Source organism: Abramis brama (assembly GCF_963993115.1).
Source record: "Abramis brama genome assembly, chromosome: 10".
Lineage (NCBI taxonomy): Eukaryota > Metazoa > Chordata > Actinopteri > Cypriniformes > Leuciscidae > Abramis > Abramis brama.
The window spans coordinates 19747795-19770580 of NC_139972.1; the positions used below are offsets into that span (position 1 = coordinate 19747795).

Sequence of the window (22786 nt, forward strand, 5' to 3'; positions counted from 1 at the left end):
ATTGTAGTGGTTGTGCCACAGACCGTTAGGCCTACCCAGAGCCCCCCCGTACCTCATTATCTGATCAGGCCTGTTTGCTTTGCCTGGGTTCTGTTGCAGCTCTTCCCTCCACCCTCAAAAGACAAACACAGACACAAACACAACAAGCCCACTTCCTCCAGATCCATTATGTCCCTCTTTTCACCCTTAACAGCAAACTCTTGAAATCCAATCAGCCCCTATTTTGCCTATAGTCTGAATGATCATGACAGGACACAAGGTCAGTTTGGAAAGGACAAGACATTGAACTCTTATGAAGTACAGGGGGGAATTCTCAAGGGAATTACCTCCTTGTTTACTATGCTGAATTGAGTTTAGCCATTGTATTTAAATGAGAAGGGAGGATTCCAAAATGTTTTGTCAGGCAGCCTAATTAGATTTTTTTTTTTTTGTATTCAGCAAGGATGCATTAAATTGATCAAAAGTGACAGTAAAGACAAATAATATTACCAAAATGTTTTTCAATAAATACTGTTATTTTGAACTTTATATACATTGAAGAATCCTGAAAAAAATGTATCATGGCTTCCAAAAAACATTATTATTTTCAACATTGATAACAATAATAAATGTTTCTTGAGCACCGAATCAGCATATTTGAATGATTCTGAAGGATCATGTGACACTGAAGACTGGAGTAATGATGCTGAAATTTCAGCTTTGCCATCACAGGAATAAATTACATTTTAAAATATATATAAAAAAGTGAACAGTTATATTTAACTGCAATAATATTTTACAATTAACAATCAACTATTTTTGATCAAATAAATGCAGCCTTGATAAGCAAGAAACTTCTTTCAAAAAATCTTACCAACCCCTAACCTTTTGAATGTATATATTAAAGATACTAAATGTAAGTATTTTATAAAATAATATATTTAATAGTGTATTTTATATACATTTTATCTTTCAGTATATTTATTAAATAATTAAAAAAGTAAATATTAAATATAAAAAGTAAATTATAGCATTTAATAACATTGAATCAGCCTGATTACATTATGTTACATTATGTAATTTTTGTTTCCTAACCAACATTCCAGCAACAAGAAATTTGTCTGTCCCAACCGAACTCAAAAACGCTGCATGATGCAACAACTTGGTTTCTGTTTCTGCAACAATGCATTACGTAACCCAAAATCTCACTTCTCATAACGGTACATTAAACATCAAATGATATGTTTAGATTGGATGTGATTGTGTGACATCATCATGCAGCAGTTTCACATTCAGACAAATTGCTTGATGCTGGAAACTTGTTAGGACAGTTTAAACCGCATATGGTAAATCTTTGCAGTGCAGACAGGTACTTTAAAACCTTAAGAGTGCAGTCTTTATACTGACCTCAACCACCACATTCTGAACCCAGTGAAAGTGAGACAGAAAAAAAAACAAAAGGCGTGTCTGTTCCTCTCTGATATAGCGCTGGTGAGACAGTGGGACATGCTTGAGCTGGAGTAATGTGAGCTGTGGCCTTTATCTGTCAGGAGAAAAAAAAGAGTGAGGAAGAGTGAGTGAGAGAGAGCAGAGACAGAGCACTGTGTTGTGAAAGTGGAGATTAATACAAATACAGTGGAAAGAAGGAGGGGGAGCCAGGATAAAGTGGAGCTCTATCTCTCCTCCTCTTTTCTCTTGTTCCCTCCCTCCCTCTCTCCTCCCTCCCCCGGACTCCAGGAGTAGTAGGAGGTTAACGTGACTGTGAGAGCTGTACTTTAAAACAGCACGGCGGGCAGAACACACTCACACACTCAGACACACTTACAGCAGGAAAATCATACTGAAAACACAAGGTCTGTAAACACTATTTCTACTGAATTTTTTTCTTATGCTGAGTGAGCTTTAAAGATGTTTTCATTCATTCAATAAGGAAATTAAGTTTGTTTCTGACTGAGTTTTGATTCCACAGGTCACTGTTGTCATTTCCTCTGGATTTCTATATGGATTTGGGACTTTAAACAATTTCAAAAGGGAAATATCAGAGACAGATCTCAATTTGTTGTTGGACTGTGAAGGAAGATACCTGGACTCACAGAAGAGATGGACGCAGGCCCGTTGGCATCAGTGGCCGAGGGCTCCCCGGAAGGGGAGACGGTTTGTGCAGCTTTGGCCCGCTATGAAACCACATTGCGAGATGCCGTGCGTGAGATCCACGTGGACGTCAGCGCTTTCAAGCTAGGCATCGAACGGAGACTGGAAGAGGCCATCCATGTGAGCGGACCTCTAGGCCGAGCCGTGGCGCAGCTGCAGCAGGAGAACCGGCAGCTCAGGGGTCAGTTAGAGGCCTTGACCCGACAGGTAGAGATGCTGACTGGGTCGGTGTGTGACAGAAGCGCACTTCTCACAGGAGGATCAGCGCCACCACAGACCAACAGCAACACCGCAGGGCATCAGTCTCCACCGTCTGCGGCCCCCAGCATAGCGGCTCTGACCGGCTCCGCCAGCGGCTCTGCCTCCAGCCCCACCACCACACGTTTCTCCAGCAGAGCCACCTTCTCTGTCACCAGCAAAACAAACGTGAGTAGACATCTGCAAGAATGAGTGGAAGCGTGACCTCGAGTGAGGTCATTTTGTGGAACTGGAAAAAATGAAGTGATGTGAGAAAACCTTATGTTCGAAAACTAAATATTTAGACATATAGAGAAGCCCGAAGCTGGAAAACGTATACAAACGAGCTGAATGTTTGTAAAAGTAGAAGACCTTTGGCGCAGTCTCTGACAAATGTGGGATGAGGTTTAAATCAATTTACAGTCGTTTACTGCCACCATTTCGACCTAGCATTATGATGAAGTTAAGCCACATATGGCCATGCATTATGGTTATTGTACCACAGTTAAGGGTGTCCTTATAGGCACAAAGAATTTGACCACCAAGTAATATTTTTTGGATGTTTACAAAGGCGATACAGAAGCTGCATCTTAAGTGGCTTAGCCAATGAGCTCACTGCACAACCTTCAATTATTTGGTCAGCATTGCTGTAGCAGTTGCAGTTCTTTCAGAAACCCTCCTCCTTCCCCAGCTCCACCTGTATAGATCTGCTATTGGTAATTCTTGTACCGTATTTTCCGCACTATAAGGCGCACCGGATTATAAGGCGCACCTTCAATGAATGGCCTATTTTATAACTTTTTCATATATAGGGCGCACCGGATTATAAGGCGCATAGAATATAAGGCGCATACTGCAGTCAAACGTTTGACTGGGTTTGCGTTATGCAGTGGTCACCAACCTTTTCAAGCCTAAGATCACATCCAAAGTCCAAATGTAAACCAAGATCTACCACTTGCAAAAAAATATGAAAAAACAAGTGGCTGAGCTGTAAAACCTTGTTTATACTCGACGCGTTCGCATGAGCGCGTAGGTAATAAAAAAACTAATATCCGTCTGGTCGGGCAGATTCGGCTCAAAGTCATACATCTCCGGACACGGAGGCGCGCGCGCGGCAAAAATGACGTCATTGTAACAGCGCGCGCGCCTCCGCATCCGAAGATGCATGACTTTGAGCATTATCTGCCCGAGCAGACGGATATTATATATCTCATCACACCGGCACCCAGTTTGCGCGTCTAAATCAGTTGTATGGTCTGGTGTTCAGTCTAAAACAAAACAGTTGCGTCAAGTATAAATGCCTCGTCTGTATGGGGAGTTGCGCGCGCAGTCAGCGGAGGCTCGCGCTCCGGTGCCAGGCGAAAGTATAAACAAGGTTTAAGTCAGCGGTTGTTTTATCCATATATAAGGCGCTCCGGATTATAAGGCGCACTGTCGTTTTTTGAAAAAATTGAAGGCTTTTAAGTGCGCCTTATAGTGCGGAAAATACGGTACACTATATTGTACAGCAGCAGCATGTCTTACTTGCTCACAGCAGTTGTGTTGTGAATTTATTGGCAGTAGCAAGCCCTGCACTTACTCTGCAGCAGCAATAACAGCAGCAGCGTAGCAGATCTATTCTGCCAGTACCAAATCAACATCGTCATACCCATTACCATGCCAAACACTCAGAGAGTTGACATGACAGAACTAAATTAATAATATGAGCTTATAATAAATATGGAATTATGGAAATAAATTAAGGTGGCTCTGATGCTGCATTTCATTTACACAGAAAGAAACAAAGCAGCATATTTTATGCAACGCTGTGCGTTTACGCATAATTTGGAGCAGGAACAGAGCCACTTTCACTCGGAGAAACCTACACTTGCCTGTCTAAAGATTCCATATTTTTGTGAAATTACACATTTTAATTAAAAACAATCACTTTGAAATGCTCAAACAACCCAGATGTTTTGACCATGAGGCCATTTTAGCAGATGTCATTAATTCAAAGCATGTTTTATTTGATAGGTACATTTCATAGTTTGCATATTTATATTGTAAACCCCCAAACATATTCTGACATGATAGATAATGACTCTATTCAGGATTTAGCTCTATTTTTAGGAGACTTTCTATTGAGTTGAACCTGTCACCAAAGCCTTTGCAGCCTTTACAGCTGCTGCCTGTGACATGAAAACTCAAACATCATGCAGTCGTCACTCATTAATCTAGAGCTCTGTGCTATGGAGTATAAAAATACTATCATTTGCATAGCATTCAAATTACATTGGCTTGTTTCATAAGGTCTTGTTTTACATTATCAGTAGCTGGGTGTGCAGTTGATTTAGGCTGTGAGTGAGAGTCAGTAGAGACAAGGAAGGCTGTTATCTTCCCTGCCACATCCACACCTGCCAACCGCATAATGAGAGAGCTGCATTCTGGGCTTGTAAAATACTCAGAGACTGTTGTGGCAGGTCTTCGGAGCACTCCCTTTCAGTCCCAGCCTGCAGGAAAAAGTGAGCGAGAAAGACTGGAAAAAAAGACAGCGAGACTCCACGTGGGGATGTGTGCTGGCCTGCCTCCACATGGCTGTGCTGTGAGCACCTGCAGATATCATGAGAATCACGCTTTATCTCACGCTCTTCCTCCTAACTCTGTCTGTCTATGATTCTTACAGAGCCCTGTTGTACTTTCTGTTCTTGGGAAATAACAGTTTATCCCGGGCTCAATCTGAGACTGCCGCCACTGTATCTGTGGCATTTGTTCTCTGTGGATAGTTCTCCCAACTATCATTTTGTCTCACACAAAAAGCTCCAGTCTCCAGTCCACATCATATATTTATCACTTTCTCTCCCTCTCCATCTTTCTTTCTCTCATTCTATGATTGGCCTCATTGCAGTTTATAGTCCTCTGGCAGGTTTTATAGTTCAAATTTAGTTCTGAATTTAAACTGAATTTAGTTTAAATTCAGGTAGCAAACAAGATGTACAATTGAAATTAAAATTTTAATGTAGTAATAGCAATTCAAAGAAATTCATATCAGTAACTAAAAAAGTTTGTCAAGGTTTAGATGGATGGATGAATGGATGGATGAATGGATGGATAGGTAGAACGATAGATAGATAGACAGACAGACAGATAGTGACAGATAGACAGACAGATAAACAGACAGACAGATGGGCGAGCAGACAGTCAGATAGATAGATAGATAAATGATTTGATGGATGATGTATGGATGAATGGAATGATTGATTGATTGATTGATGACAAAAAGATACCAGCTTCACTATGTATGTTTATGCTGCATTGAATTTTCCGTCAAAACTTTAAATGCGCATGAACCGGATCGTGCTGTGTTCCTCTCTCCTTTCAGAGTTCATGCGGCCAGCGAAATGCTTTTGCTCTGTCCTCACTCTGTGCTGGCTCCACAGAGAAGTCCTGCACTGCTGTTGCCAATTACCACAGCATTTCTGTGGTTTCAATGGACCATTGTGTCGACATTCTGCCTCATTTGAAGTACGTTGGGTGAGTCAGGATTTGAAGAACACCCAGGACACCTTCCTCCTTTCTTTCTTCACCAAAATGTGATGTAGATGTAGCCCTGCTGGCTCCTCTGGAGTCTCTCTTGCTCGGAGGACAGGTGCTTGGCTGGGAAGGGAACCACACCTGTGGAGCGTGGTCTCACCGCACGATCACACTTGGCCCCGAGCACAAAGACTCTGCCCTTCATTACTGCCGATGTGAATAAATTGTTTAGGGGTCAGTGGGTTATCTTTGATTCTACTGTGCCTCAATATAGTCACTGGCACTGCATTGAAAATGTCAGATACTTTGAACTCCCGCTGTGTTCGGCTGTGCTTCTCCAGGGCAAGTGATTGGGGTGGGAGGAAGATAAGATTTGCACGGCTGTTATCTGTGGAAACTCCGTTAAGGCACATTTAAAATCTCAATGAAAGGATATAAACATGCACAGATGCCCACATACACAAATAAGCTAACAGATATTGGAAATATTTAAACATTAACTTAGCTTCATGCTGTCAATCCCAAATTATGAAGATTATAAGGCCTGGGTTTGGCCTCCGGATTCTTGCTCTTGTCTAAGAGTTTTTAGTTTTTTTTTTAGCTGCTCCACATTGTGCTCCAAGTTAGCCCTGCATCAGACTGAATGTTAGCAGCTGTCTCCTAGCATCTTGGTTCGGTTGCTAACCTGGTTGACTTGCTAACATGGTTGACAGTGGGTTTCAGAAATCTGTCAACTAACAATTTTGTGTTGTAGTTCTCTTGACAGTTCATTCACAGTTAATTTTTACACAGTTTTAGTCATTTTGTCTGTTGACGAACATATCCGTCAGTATTTTGTCATTCTGATTGATTTTATTCAGTTTTACACAACTAAAATAGCATCTAATTTCAGCTGAATTAACATTTTAGTTTACGAGAGAGTACAAAATATTGTGTTTTTACTAGTTATATTTTCATCAACATTGTTTATAATTATTGCCATGACACACTTTTAATCATCTTTTTGTTGACAAAAAAAAACCCTTTATTGACGAACATTTTCTTGAACCAAACTAGCCCTAAGAATTAAGATTATTAGATTAAGATATTGTTTTTACTGAGGAGCTCAAGAATGTGTATCCTTCTTTCCTGTGGTCATACTTTTCAAGAACTTTCAAACTGGCAAATAACCACTAACATTCATAATTTTGACGTACACCGTTTACCATGCTATGACATAGCATAAACATTTATATCTTTCCTGTCATGTTTATATACACCACACATCTGTAGCAAGGACCTTTTTTCCTCTACACACACACACACACCCCATGTTGCCAAGCATTACCAAATTACCATAATAGTACTTCAAATCCCACGTTTGGCTCTGGCAGTGTGAGAAACACCCTCCTCACTTTGGCTTACCTTACCCCAGAGTACCAGTACATCTAGTTTTTAGTCCACACAGCCATCTAACATTGCCAGAGATGAGCTGTTTTTAAAACATGAAGCCCAGAACGGAATGTCGTTTGATCTGATGTGCTTTGCTTTAAATTCAGTTTTGATGTTGGGAATTTTCTAGATTTGGATAGCCAACCAGGTAGCCAAGCAGGCCTCAGAAGGCTTAAAGGCTGAGCATTTGTTTGCAAAGATTCACTTAAGCGTCCAAATTTGCAAGGCCACTGGACTCCTGACTTTTATTTATGAGGCGAAAGTGTATGAAAATGCGCCTGTGTAGTTTCACACCTTAGCAGGAGGGTTTAAGGAGCTTACTCGAACACACTCGTGTGTGTTTGTTTGCATGTGTTTGCCTGAGATATGCTTGATGTTTCCAGCTCGGACTGGCCCAAAGCCAAAGCTCTCACAATGGAACGGAACGTTTAATCTCCTCCCGTTGCCCTGCCTATATCTCCATGTCCAGCACAGATTCCTGGCAGAGAAGAAGTAGCAGAACAAAAAACCTTTGCACAGCTATTAATACAGTAGAGTGCAAGAGAGAGAAAGAGAGGGTGAGAAAGAGGGAATGTGAGAGGGAGGGTGGAAAGAGAGAATAGATTGTGGATGGGAGGTTAGAGAAAGGCATCCAGCCACTCCCATGCTGCCCCTAGCTCTCCTAATTACTTCCAGACAATGCCATGTATTTTCATCTCCATGGTTACAGGTTAATAATTCGTTGTTTACGGGATGACCTCACTGCCCCTCAGGAACCATTGTCCCACCTTGAAGGAATGCATGTGTGCAGAGAATTTAAGTGAGGAAACTCTAGTGAAGACCTTGCTTATCCACCGTGCATGGGGTCACATTACCACCCATGTGTGTGTCACTGGAGCAGAGTACAAGGCTGCTGGTATCTCAGCTGGTGCTAGGAAGTCTAAACCAAGCTAAGCTCTTAGATATTGTGTGCAAACTGCTGTGTATTCCTGGAATGGTTTCTTTTCTCTCTCTGGCCTGAGGCGGTGTGTTTGACCACTGCCCAGGTCTGTGTTCTCCATCTGCAGGTGGGGCTTTAGATGTAGTGCGTCCCTTTAGGCTACAACCCATCAATCGCGCTGCAGTGAATCATATTAAAGTGGAATCACTGCATGGCCAGTGGCCACGTAGTATTAATCTGATGAGATTTCTCAAGAGCTCAGGAGCTCCTGCGTCAATGCGTCAGGACACACATGATTGTTTACAGATGAGTAATGGACAGTTTAGTTTTGACTGGGCTACATGCACACTTCCCAATATATGGTTGTTTAGTAAACCAAAGAGGTGTACACACAGTAAAAATGTTTTGATAGGCAACCTAAAATGTTCTTGTGTGGTAGCATCTAAAATAATCATGTGGACAGTAACCAGTGGTGGACGAAGTACTCAAATCAAGGACTTGAGTAAAACAACAGATACCCTTATAAAATAATACTCCAATGAAGTACCAACCCACCACTGACGGAAGCAAATTATTTTTACTCCATTATTGTAGTTAAGTAGATTTTTAATTATCTTTACTCTAAAGTTTCACTACTTCACTACATTCCAAGGCATAGCCTACTATATGACCTTTTACTTCACTACATTTTTAGAAAAACATGTTCCTGAATTCTGATTTGTGAACAAATCCTCTCAAGCCAATTTTCATTCTTTTGAGAAAGTTATTTTCAATGAATAATTTGAACTAGTTCACAAATAACATTGAATGATTCAATTGTAAGTTCAACTGATCTGATTGCAGAAAAGAACTCAAAGGGCCCTATCTTGCACCCAGCACAATTGACTTTGTACACCGACGCATGTATCATTCCTATTTTGCACCCGCGCAAAGCGGACTTTTCCCTCCACAGACGCACGTCGGTTAACTAAGAAATACACTTGCGCTCCCGGGGGCGATTCAGCGCAAAGAGGAGGCGTGTTCCCGCGCAAACTTTCCCTCATGCTATTTTGCAGGTTTAGAAAACAATTCTGCCACTGGCCGAAAAAAAAACAATTTAAAGTCAGTGGCGCCTTGCGCATGTTATTCATATGCTATTTTAAGGGCCATAATCAATGTAGCGTGTGCTCAACGCGCATACACTTTGATTCTCTCATCTACACACAGACGCAGCAGTTATCATTTTTGCAAATCATACATTATTACGATAGATAGATAGATAGATAGATAGATAGATAGATAGATAGATAGATAGATAGATAGATAGATAGATAGATTTATTATAAAAGCAATCATCTAGCTTACACATTTACCCAAATTATCATACGCGTGTTTAACCGAAGTTAATTTGGGTGTGTTTCTCCATCCCCAACGTCCCTGACGAGAACGTCGGTCTCCTCGGCTGTGAACCGCTCCTGGCGTGCGCCTGGCAAATCCGCCGTTATAATAGGAATCCGCTATAGAACAAGCGCGCCTGCTCTTAAAGGGAATGTGAGATGACGCTCTGATTGGTTTATTTCACGTTACGCCCAAACCACACCTATGAATAATGAAGCTACTTCAGACCAACCCATTTTAGATTTGCGTCAGTCGCAAGAGTCATTTATCCCGCCGGTATAATAGCAACAGCGCCCAAGATCCTCCCACAAAGTTACTTGTGTTTTGCGCTTGATACTTGCGTTTCAGATCGTTAAAATAGGGCCTAAAGATTCAATGATCTGAAAAGTACCTGATAACAATGTCTGATTTGTAAACAAATGAATCTTTTTGATGAATCGGTTGAACCAGTTCACATATAGCAAAGAATGATTTAACTGTGATTTCAACTGATCTGATTATATCAGTTAAAAATGCAGTGATTCAATGATCTAGTGGAGTCCTGATGTCTGATTTGTATCATTCTGAATGTATCATTCTTTTGAACCAACTCTTTTCAATGAATCACTTGAACCGCACACAAATGTCATTAATTAATCCATTTGTGAATTTGAGTGATTTATTGCATCAGTTAACAACTCAGTTTCAATTCTGATTAAATTTTCCAGTCGAGACCTGCTCCAAGACTTGATGGCAATCTCCGGTTTAGTTAGTTAGTTAGGCTAGTTAGTTTGAAATGCTTCGATTCACAAATATCATTGTTAAACTTACTGATTCAGTAATTTAGTTGAAGTGACTCTCAAGCTAACAAAACAAACTGATGAATTGAATTTGAATATGCTGACTCATTATTTATAATAATGTCACCAAATCCACCTGACTACATTAAATTACACCAATGAAATTAAATCAGAAGGTCAGATTCAGGGCTTGAATTTATGGCCCGAAGGACCATTTTTATAAGGCTTTTTACAATGTAATTTGTGAATTTGTGAGTATGTGGGAGTGAAAATGAAGCACACCCAACTAACTCCCTGAATTCTTGTAGTTCACACACAGCTGAGTGTTCAAACGTCTCTCTCTCTGCTTCTCTGCGCAGATTTTCTTTCCATTCCTGCTTCTGCTAGAAGAGAGAAATTGCAGACTTTGTGGTGCTTTAAAAACAGGTGTTTGGGCTTCTTTCTGCATGAACACTTGAGTTTGTGGAGGAAATTACAGAGCAAAGACCCTCACAAACCAGGCATCCCGTCCCCATTTGTCTCAACTTTATAGACTCTACATCTCTCTGATTTTCTAACAGCAGGAAAAATGACCCTTAAATTACGGTCGGCAAAATTGGGGGCAAAAATTTCTCTCAATCACAAATTATACATTTGCTTTTCGCACTGTTAATTTATGCCTTAAACAGTATCCACTTTACGTTTTCTGATCTTGACCCCCACTCCCAAAATGAGCCCAGCTATTTGTACACTGGAAAAATATAAATAGCATTATCGGCATGGCTTATTAATACCAGAGAGGGCCTTGTAAGAGCTGGCTATCTGTAGGATTTGAGAGACTGGGGCTGGAATGAGTCCACTGAACCCTCCAGAGTTCTCCCACAAACATGCCCTCTATTGTTGTTTATGTTCCATTCCATTCCCCCGCCACCACAACGTTCCAAGAAACTCAAATGTCACAGAGACGCAAGAATATCTCCTCAGATACGTTTAAAATCTGACACTCACACACACAGAGCTTCATCAAAACTGGCATTCATCTCTCTGATCATACACAGAGCAGCTCTCTGTTTTCTCTTGCAGTCACAATGCTCAAGCCGCCACACTCCCATCAAATCACTCTGAGATTATATACAATACAACCTTGTGATTATCCACTGGAAAAAATCTTCTTTTATGCACCCCAGCATTGCACAGGCAGGCTGCCAACACGCTGGGGAAATTCTTATTTTGCCGTAGAGGGACATTTAGACTCACATTAAAGGTTTTCTGTAAGGGGAGTCCATTGTCTGAACGGATTGTACATAGTAACCACATTCAGAGGCATTCGGTTTATGTAGGCCTATTGTAGGACAGCACAAATAGACTGAAGACTCCTCTAGGCCTTTTCTTGTCTCCTCACCTGCCGGAGTGATTACTGTGTCTCTGAAGGGGCTGCATTTAGTCTTCTAGTGGTCTGTGTTGTATAGTCTGGGAGGCGACGCTACTCTCCACACCACCCTCATTGTCTTTGAGTGTCCTCACTTATGGAGGAACAGCACGTACAGGAGACGAGTGACCCTCCCCGAGGACAAAAGTATGGACTGTCCAGTTTTTTTCCCTTCTTTTGTGTGGCTTGAGGACTCGAGCTGAAGTTGAGCTGAACAACTAAACGTTTATATGTTGATGATAATTGATATTGAAAATAGTAATTTAAGTGAATCAGTTGAACAAGGTTACAGCAGTAGCAGTGAATGATTCAATTGTGAATTCTGACTGCAGAAGTTAACAACCCAGTGATTCAATGATTCGGAATCGAGGCCCAATGGCTATGTCCGATTAATGAATGAATAATTCCTTGAGCCGATTCTTTTCAATTAATCAGTTGAATCAGTTAAAAAAATTACATTAATTGATTAATTTGTGAATTCGACTTATCCAATTGCAGTAATTAACATCTAAATCATTCAGTGATTTACTTGAGGTCTTATAGCGATATCCGATTCACGTACAAATCCTTTTTTGAGCCAATTTTTTCCATTGATTAGTTGAAGCAGTTCACAAATAGCACTAAAATGATTAAATAGTGAATTCAAATGATCTGATTGCATTAGTTATCAAGTCATTGATTCAATGATCTGTTCGAGACCTGTTTTGAGACCCAGATTTGTGAATGAATCATTCTTTTCAGATTGATATTGAAAATAGTCAAATTTAATTAGCAATTAGTCTTATCTTCATCCCTTTTTTTGGTACTTAAAAATCTATTTTTAATTAGGTCAAAAGAATAATAGTGATAAAATGCAGTTCTTTAAATACTTGAATGTACAACTTACACTTACATGTGCATGCCTGTCAATCAAATGGAACATTTTAGATGTGTCATTTTAATCAAAACAAATTTTTTTTTTGGATGTTCATTTAAAAAAAATATTAAAATGAATTAAAAATGTTTAAAAAAATCATATCTTTTAATATGAATAGTAACTTTAATAAGATTGAAAAATAAAAAATCATAGCAATACAAAACTATGTTCATACTGATTAATTAATCAGTTAATTAAAGAAATAATGGACAGATTCATCGGTTATCAAAATAGCTGTTGCAGCCTTATACTAAAGTGCTTTTCCACATGTTCTGTCTCACCTCCCTATTTCCTGCACTTGTTTTATTGCTTCTCTCTATTAATGCGATGACGCATTCTCTGGGATTGGGAATGTGTTGTTCCTGGAAAAAAAAAGAGCAACTGGGGTGAGTGCATGTAGTTCAGTGAACATGTGAGATGGGTGTGGTAAGATCCCCCCCTACACCTCTTAATTTAGCCCAGGGACCGAGCAGCAGGTGACCTCTGTGCCAGAATAGTGCCTGAACCAATACATTTGGAAGGAATTTCAGATACAAACCTTAATGTCTGCAGGCAATATTTTTGTTTTTTTTAATTCAGGCTGCCCAAAATCACTGTAATACAGGTCACGTGTCTGCTGATATACCCTAGAGACACTGACATATGACACAATCCAACAACAGACGTTCGCACTGCAGCAACTCCAGCACTGGATTGAGCCAAGAACCTGCGTGTTCAGCCAGCAAATCAGAGTTGGATACGTTTCATGGCTGGGGTGAATTTTGTCTCCCCCTATCTCCTTCTCTCAATGGGACAGGCAGCTGCTCCCCCTCGACCGCACGCCCCTCCAGCATTCTTTAGATGTGATGTCACCTGGCCTCCTTCTCGCCAGTTAACTTACTCCTTGAGTCTCACTAAGAAGTTATTTCTCTTTTAAAATGCAATGCTTTCCTGATTGCGTGCCTGGTTTTTAATCCTTGTGTGTTTTGCATTTGCATTCATAAACAAACACTTCCTTATAGCCTGTGCACATTTGTTAGCATATTAGCATGTGTTTGCATGTACTAGTGAGGTTCAGGCCACACACAAAAGAGCTTTTTAAAGTCCATTGATAAGCTGCCAGGTAATTAATGACAGCGCCAGAGATAACTAAACATGCACAGTCATTCTTTTGGTTTACATCCAGGCCCTAAAAAACTAGTCCGCCACCCCCTTATCCCCTTAGGAGACAATAGTCAATAGACTTTAATAATGGTTAGCTCATTGCAGCCGACGCCAAACATCTGTATCTGTATAACTATTTGATGGTTGAGGTCTAAAGGAAATGAAGCAAGGCGGCGAGCTTCATGTGTCAGTGTGTAACTTCAAGGCACTAATACCAACATGTGATCTTGCATTTAGGTCATGCAGAAAAGTGCATGGAGGGTAGAAGTAACTATTAAAGATTAAAATAGACCAGCAGCAATATCTGTACTGATAACCCACATCGGCCCTGATCCAGAGCATTGATTTCTTTTTAAAGGAGACTAGGCTTTTTTAAACATTACTGGTCTCCATAGTGAATCATAGTGAACCATCAATCAAATGTCTTTGATTAGATTACATCATTCATTTACTTTTGCAGAATGTGCCCTCCTGAAAAACACATTTGGAGCCACTTTGTCTCTTTTCATGTCTTTGATTGGGGTTTATTGGATAATCGCATCAGTTGCCTCATGTTCTATACCCTGTTTTGGTGCTCATCTACTTGGGACTGTGCCTCTTGTAAAGGATACTTGTTTTAGGCGCACCAGGGATTGATATCTTTCTTCAAATTCTGGATAATACCAATAAGCTGATAATTATTTTTATGTTAAAGGGGCTATATGTAAGAATTGTCATGTATTAATCGCTTTTTGTATTGCCAATGTGTGAACAGCTTGTAGCAAAACTTAAAAAAACAAGACCTTCCCCGACTTCCTAGGTTGTCTATGAAAGCCTGTAGACTGATTTTTATGTGATGGACTCGAGCTGGTTTTGCCAGTAAAATCCAAAGGACGTGATGGTCACACACGCTTCCGAGAGCCTCGCTTCCGTTCAATGACACATGAAATGAATGCTTATACAATGTTCAGGATAATGCCGAAAGAGCCATTCTGTACTGTAATGTCAATGTGTCATGCAAAGAAAAGGGATTCATTCAAACTATAGACTCACATAGCCAGATCTATAGTCTATAGTCTCAAATATAGGCCTGCTTTATAATCAAACTATCATAACAGTGTGATTTTAATGACCTCATCTGTTGACAAGATGCCGGTGAATTGCAGAGCTAGTCCAAATGTCCACATCGCCATGATCAGATGCTTTCTTAACTGCCGCTTTCTCACTGCTGTCATTTTTGTTGTGTGATTCTTTTGTTATTGAGAGGAAAGGGTCAGGGTGTTCGCTGCAAAGATATTTTCAACTTTTTACTTCTGAGCAAAGAACAAAAAAGAACTTCGCCGTGAGTATATCGGGGCCTCGAATCACATTCAGTCTCTTGTACGTTACATGTGCACTAGCAATAAGTTGCTGGCTGCAGTTCACTTAATGGCCACCAGTGTCGCTTATAACCAGAGTTTCTGAATTCTACTTATAGCCTTTTTAAAGCACAGGACACACCAAGCTGACATCCAAGAACTAGCAGCGACAGAAGCTGACTGTGTTGTCGCCTCTCGTCGGCTGCATCTCGGCCAAAACCTGCTTTTGAACACACCAAAAGGACTAAAGGCGACATACAGGTGCCAGCGGTGCGAAACACAGAAAAAACTAAGCAGACCGAGGCTCAAAAACGGATCGACATTAAAAAATTGTTTTGTCAAAAAATAAATCTCTAAAAACTCAAATCAATCATATTTATATGCTATAAGTTACTTTAGGCATCACAACATCATAATGTACAGTATAAATGGATATTCATTCTGAGATTTGCTAAAGATTACATTGAAGTGTTACTAAATTAATAGTCTTCTTAAAGATTAAACGTAAATGCTGCTTCTCTCCCTAACAGAGCATTGAGCGAGATGAGCCCATTGAAGTGGATCCAGCACCAATTCTCCAAGGCTTGGAGAATGGACACTTATCCTCAACAGGTATTACCCATAATCCCTTCTGGAAAGCCTATTCTGTGTTCCCTTAACAATAGATAGATAGATAGATAGACAGACAGACAGACATTATACTGCTTCAGTTGTAACATATTTACATCCTCTATCCAATCAGAAAACTCTACTATGCCTTTGAGGAGAAACTCACCACCCAACGGTGTGTCACAGGAGCACTCGGCCACCGTTCCCATGGCGATGCCACACCTGCCAATCACAGCAACCACCAAAGTGGCTGACTCTGCAGTTATGAAGAGTCCTGAGTCACCTGGTAGCCCGATGCAAGCAATGCCTTCAGCCATAACAGATTCACTGACAAACAGTCAGATGGTCAGCAGCGATAACCAGCCACAACTTGAGTCTCCTGTTAATGCAGGTATGACTCCATCACAGCTTCACAGAGTGAGGCTACAGATGACTCTTTCTGCTGTCATCACCTAAAGGTGTGTTGTTTGTCTTGTGGTTACAGTGCCGTCTGTGAAAACATGGGCTCCAACTCCAGCCAGGACAATGGGTTCTCCACGGCTTAGTGGTAGGACAAATTCAACCAACTCCTTTGACTCGTATTCACAGCATGTGATTTTATCATACAGTCTGTCTCATTGTTTGTGTCATTCCATGTTTTGTCTTACAGAGAAAGCATCTTCAGCTCCGGCCAAGTCAGTGACTTACTCTGGGCTTTTCTCACACAATACAGACAGGTGGGTAGAGTATGAATATACGTTAATGCAAATAGAATTTGCAATATTCTCTCACTTAGCAAGACAGTCTCATAAAAATGGTAACACTTTACAATAAGATTCAATTTGTTAGCATTAGTTAGTTCATTAGTTACCATTAACTAACAACAAGCAATAGTAATACTAATACTTAAAGGGTTAGTTCACCAAAAAATGAAAATGTTGTCATCATTTACTCACCCTCATGTCGTTCCAAAGACTTTCATTCATCTTCGGAACATACAGTAAATGAAGTGTTATGAAGTGTTACCAAAAAATTATAATATTTCACAGTACTGAAATGTTCCTCAGCCATCTCTCTCTCTTTGCATCAGGAATGTGGATATGCCAGGAGATTTATCTTTCGGCAGAGGTATTGAGCGCAGACGGGAGCTTGTGAGGTCCCAGACTTTACCTCGAAACATTGGAGCTCAGGCACGCAGGTCCATTTTTGAGAGGCTGGACTCTGAAAACAACAGGTAATGGAATCATCCTGTTTGTCTATGCAAGCACATGCTTTTTTAATGCTCTGCAAAGTCAATCCAAGTAAAAACCTCTTGCTTTATTCTTTCCCAACTCAGTCGACCCAAACCAGTGGATTCCAAACCAAAGCTAAAACGCTCTCAGAGCTTTGGAGTATCAAGTGCTAGCAGTATCAAGCAGATTCTTCTGGAGTGGTGTCGATCCAAGACTATTGGGTACCAGGTAAGATATTCAATAGACGTCATGGGACTTATCTCAATTCAGAAGAAAAAAGGGAGCTTTTCCCACATATCAACAAGGCCAGTGTATTAAAACTAAGAAAGGTTTAGCAACACTTCAGCCTGATAAGATGCAGATTATCCTGCCTTATAGGGCTTCCTATACTGTTATTTTAAGATTGAGCTCATTATAAAGTGTTATTCTGTTTATTAGCTTTAGCATGTCAACTTTATTAACATCAGTAAGATTGTGAATGAACATTATGTGTGTGGTATTATGATTCCTCTGCATATATATTGTGACTGACTCTAGTGCGGCTTTGCAAACCAGCCCATGTGGCTCTAGTTAGAGATAGTAAATTAACAGTCAAGCCTAATTTAGTATCGAGAGAGCAGTATGTAAACATGAGAACCAGAGCAGACAGCTGGCAAACACGCATGAAGATTTCGATTTCATTCAGTGACAGAGACTGTCTTTGCCTGTCAGATTTGCCAGCTATACCAATGAGTAAATATAAATATTACTATAAAATACTATAAAGTTCAGCATATGAAGATAAGAGCCAGACAACAATAAAACATCAGCTCTGACAACCACAAGCAGTTCTGCAGAATCTCAAAGGACGTTATTGTTTTTCTATTCCTTTCGGTTACTCACTGATCAAGAGGAACAAATGCTAGAAGAATAATAGCTTCTTTTTGTTATTGTTATTATCTATTGTTATTCATTATTCTTTTCCGTTTTAGTTTTAGATTCATAAATGCTTAATTGATTTTATTTCTTGCACGCTACTCAATTTTGCATCATCACAAAAATAAATGTTTATTTATTTATTTTTTCAGTTTTAGTTATTTTTAGAACATCAAGTTTAAGTAAATGAAGATGAGAAATATTGACTTATCATCTAGCTGAAATAAAATAAGTTTAAGTTTTATTATATTTTACTTTATTTTAAGGTGTGTGTATATATGTATATATATATACACATACACACACACACACATATATATATATATATATATATATATATATATATATACACACACATACACACACACACACACACACACACATATATATATATATATATATAGGCTATATATAAATGCACAATGAAATCAGGCACATTTATTCTGAGTAGAGTAAGTATATAAAGCCAATTTTGACTTTGTGTTGATGGGTACGGGGGCAAAACCCCAGTGTCCTGTGACATACAGTATAATAGCTTCACTCTCTCCTGTTAATCTACAGAACATCGACATTCAAAACTTCTCATCCAGCTGGAGTGACGGCATGGCATTCTGCGCCCTAGTCCACTCTTTCTTCCCTACAGAGTTTGATTACAACGTCCTGTCCCCTGCCGAGCGCAAACATAACTTCGAACTGGCATTCAGCACTGCAGAGTAAGTCACTGGAATGGAGGCGTCTCTGTTCACCCTTTAGATAAGGGCATTGAGATGTCGACACTTCATCTCCTTTATCTCTTAAAGTTGAGTAGGTTGTCTGGTAATACTTTATTTTAATATGTCCTTGTTCCACATGTTACATGTATTTACTATACTAATAACTATAAATTAGGCATAATTACATGCAACTAGCCCTAAACCAAAGCCTAATCCTACCCTAACCCTATAGTACATGTAGTTAATTACTATTACTCAGTATTAAAATGTACAATCACACTGTAGCAGGGACAAATTAAAATAAAGTGTAACCGTTTGTCTTAGTGTCATCCCTTTATCATACTGAAAAGATGACTGAGATACACTACTGTTCAAAAGTTTGGGGTCAGTAAGATTTTAGTTTTTTTAAGAAATTAATACTTTAAGTCTGCAAGGATGCATAAGATTGAACTAAGTGACACTGAAGACATTTGTAATGTTACAAAAGATTTCTTTCCAAATAAATGCTGTTCTGTTTCTATTCATCAAAGATTCCCGATTAAAAAAAAGGATCACGGTTTAAATTGTAATAACATTTTACAATATTACTGTTTTACTGTATTTTGATACAATAAATGCAGCCTTTTTAAAAAAAAAAAAAAAACTTAATTGACCCCTAAACTGTAAAAACGTGTGTATTTTTTGCAGGGTATTAAAGGGAAATTCTGTCATCATGTTTCAAAAACATAATGAATGCCAAAAAAAGGCTGCATATAAGCAAAAAGATAATCCATATAGATCATGCGCTATATTCAGTCTTGGTCACTATGAAAAGATTATTTCAAAATCTCCTTTTATGTTCAATGAAAAAATAACACAAGTTTGGAACATATTCATTTTCATTTAAAAGCACCAATAAGGTATTAAAAGTCTTTAAATAGGAATGGACCAGACAGATGAAATGTGAACTTGATGTGACCCGACCTTACGACCTGAACAGAATGATTCCACAATGCAAGTTGACGCAAATCATCTGCAGTTATGCTACACATCACCTCACAGTACGGCACAAAAGATAATGTTACTTAGTTTCCGATGCGTCTGAGTCTAGGGTGTCCGTAACCGGCACTTTAAACCAGTAAAGCAATGCATGCCAACAAATCCCAGTTGAGCTCAGAGGAACCTCCCCTTTCCCTCAACCGGCTACTTGACAGCCCTGCTGCAGCATGACATCATTCTCCCAGTGTCCCAATTCCCACATCCTGAAATATTTACCTAGACCTAAAACTGCACTATTAACGTCATCTGAACATATGTATTACAGTTATCATAAACTTAAATAGTCAACAGACATGGAGAATGAATAGAAGCAGTCATACACCTCCACCCTGTTAAATCTGTGTCTCTCTATTTCCAGGAAGAAAGCTGGCTGCGATAGGCTTATTGAAGTGGAGGACATGATGGTGATGGGCAGAAAGCCAGACCCCATGTGTGTCTTTACTTACGTCCAGTCACTATATAACCACTTGCGCAAGTTTGAGTGAGATCTTGGCCCCTTCAGCCCCAGCTGAACACTTCTGCACTGCCCTCTGCTGGACAAAAACTGAACTCTGATATAGATACTATGGTTTGGGGTTACAAAATGTCCATGGGAACCCACACCATTTCAAGCATGACGCTTTTACGGTTGCATTTTTAGTCAAGAAAAGGTCATCGACTATTAATACAGACCCTTGAGACGTGGCTTTTGTGTATGGCAGGCTCTTTTTAGAAATTGTGGCCTCTGATTGATTACAAAACAGCTTGGTTACGCTAACTGCATTATGGAGCCATTTTATAGACTGCAAAGATAGAGACATGTATTAGTGGATTTCATATTTACTAATGAAAGATAGAAATATATAGAATGTACAGGAAATAAGGTACAATATATGTTCTCAGATAGATCAGCACATTTTTTTAAATAATTTTTGTCTTTTTTTTTCTAATTTTCAGAGAGCTGCCTATTTCTGGTTGTCTTTTATACTGTGTCTGTAGCTCAAACACACAGGTGCATGTGCAGCACGTACAGTAAGCACTGGATCAACGTTATAACAGGAAATGCTGTAAACCTGGTTAAACAGTGAGCATCACCAGGGAGCGTGATATATTAAATGTTTTTTTCTTTTGAACGCTTTTGACTCAACTTTAGCTTTTTGGATGTTTTTTATTATTATTTTCTTGTAAAAAAAGAAAAAGAAAAAAAAAGATGACATTTTCCCACACTATGTCTTGTGAGTCGATAACAATTACAATAAACATCAAAGCACAAATCATTAACATCTATGTCTCTAATGACTGAAACAAGAAATGACACTCCTGTACAAGACAGTCCAATAAATACTAAGATTATAGATGTGGAAAACAAGACAACAATATGATCATAATATACCTTCCGGTGTTTTGAAGTGGATTCTAATCTCGTACATTTTAATTCAAAGGATTCTTTTGCAAAAGACTAATTTGTTAAACACTGTTAGACATCTCACTGTTTGGATTTGGAGGAAGAAGAAAAAAACAACAACTGTAAGCTGTACAGAAAGAATGACACAAAACATATGGAAATATTGGATGATGTTAGTTGATATTAGGGCTCTCCAAGGTCTCCCTCCATAGTCCGGACGAGAACATAAAGCTCAGCAAGACCGACAACAGATGCTGCAATCACTGCAGCTAACACTCTCTAAAAGAAAAAACACGCATATAACCATTAATGTTTAGTTCCAAAACACCTTATTGTTTTACAGTGCATTGATTGGTGTGAATGCAGTGTGCACTTACTGCTGTCGTCTCTGTGAAGAGATACTGGCTGCCCAGATATGAACAGGCAAATGCCGCAACTACAGTTACCAGGAAGTTGAATACAGTAACAACAACCGCCTTCACAGAACGTACTGCAGAAGACAAAATGACAAGATGAAAATCATATCAGGGAGACATTAAAAATGAGAAGAGAAAAGGGAACATCCTTACCTTGTCTTCCAAAGTCTGCTAAGTTTCCATGATTATTCATTTCCTTTTGAGTAAAACCGTATATTAATAAATATGACAGTATTTTCAAAAACTATAGAGCACGTGTTTGTTATAAAGACTAAGAGAGAGTTCACCTGTGGATTTACATTCCGTGTTATTCTCTTATATTCTTCATTGGCAAGTTTTGCTTTAATTTTTTCTAGGCGGGCCACCAGCTGGGGGTTCTGTTGGGTTGAAATTAATCGTTATTTTTTTTGTTGATGGTCATGCTTCAAACACAACTTGAAACAGTGAATCTCACTTACCCTTGGAGGTTTGATGACTTCTGGAAGATGAAGTGCGCTGTCCTCAAACAGCTCATGAAGATACACTGGATGTCCTACAAAAACATCAAACTCAACTTCTAAAGTACAATAGCTTCACAAAATGTTCCATAACATGTGTACGTTTCTTACCATTTTCTTGAAGAAGCTTGCTTAGTTTTTTCACGATCTTGAATGGAATGATGGACTGATCTTTCAGAGCATTCAACTCTTCCTTCAGCTCTTCTGATATGGCAGATTCTCTCTCCAGTAAATCTCTCGCCTTCTCCCGAAAACTCTCTCCGATTTTAAACGAAGAAGTCATGATAACAAAAATGTCTGCTGAAGTTCAGTACACGTTCACTTACTTTTAGTAGTTTATATCAGTAATAAATCTGGGTTGTGAGGACACTAAATAGAAAAGTAGCGTAAAGCAAAAAGAGAACTTCCTTATTTACCATATGAAAAAGGCTCAAAATAAAACTGCAATCAATTCAGCGTCACAAATTATATAAAGTAAAAACAGAAAATATTCCCAACAGAACTAAACTATAATGTTACACCCATACACTAGTTATATTTTATCTTAAATTGAGCATGTTTTCTGCTCTCATCCCTGCGTATCAGCTGATTTCTTCTTCTTCAGCGTGTTTATTGGCTGGTTGCAAACCAATTACTTAATCGCACACCGCCACCTACTGGCCTTTTGGATTGAGGCGCATGACTGGATAAAACAATGAAAAACAGGGTTTTAAGATTTAATAATGGAGATAAAAAATATTTTGTTAAAATCTTTTATTCAGAAATACAGTTACAAAATCATGCTTTAGGAATAAAATCCTCAAGTCAGTTATTTGA

At 39.3% G+C, this 22786-nt stretch overlaps 2 protein-coding genes across 2 annotated transcripts; one reads left to right on the plus strand and one right to left on the minus strand.

The window, feature by feature from the left end:
* The first annotated feature begins 1524 nt into the window (after positions 1 to 1524).
* smtnl (smoothelin, like) lies at positions 1525 to 20935 on the plus strand. Its single transcript, XM_084127129.1, has 10 exons — positions 1525 to 1832; positions 1949 to 2556; positions 15718 to 15799; positions 15930 to 16187; positions 16281 to 16343; positions 16446 to 16512; positions 16866 to 17009; positions 17112 to 17235; positions 18484 to 18635; positions 20032 to 20935. The coding sequence occupies exons 2-10, from the start codon at positions 2080 to 2082 to the stop codon at positions 20156 to 20158; spliced, it is 1494 nt and encodes a 497-aa protein (XP_083983255.1). The 5' UTR covers positions 1525 to 1832; positions 1949 to 2079; the 3' UTR covers positions 20159 to 20935.
* Positions 20801 to 22581, minus strand: vma12 (vacuolar ATPase assembly factor VMA12). Its single transcript, XM_084127130.1, has 6 exons — positions 22082 to 22581; positions 21932 to 22005; positions 21761 to 21850; positions 21627 to 21669; positions 21435 to 21547; positions 20801 to 21336 (listed from the first exon to the last, which is right to left on the minus strand). The coding sequence occupies exons 1-6, from the start codon at positions 22251 to 22253 to the stop codon at positions 21241 to 21243; spliced, it is 588 nt and encodes a 195-aa protein (XP_083983256.1). The 5' UTR covers positions 22254 to 22581; the 3' UTR covers positions 20801 to 21240.
* Between the last annotated feature and the right edge of the window lie 205 nt (positions 22582 to 22786).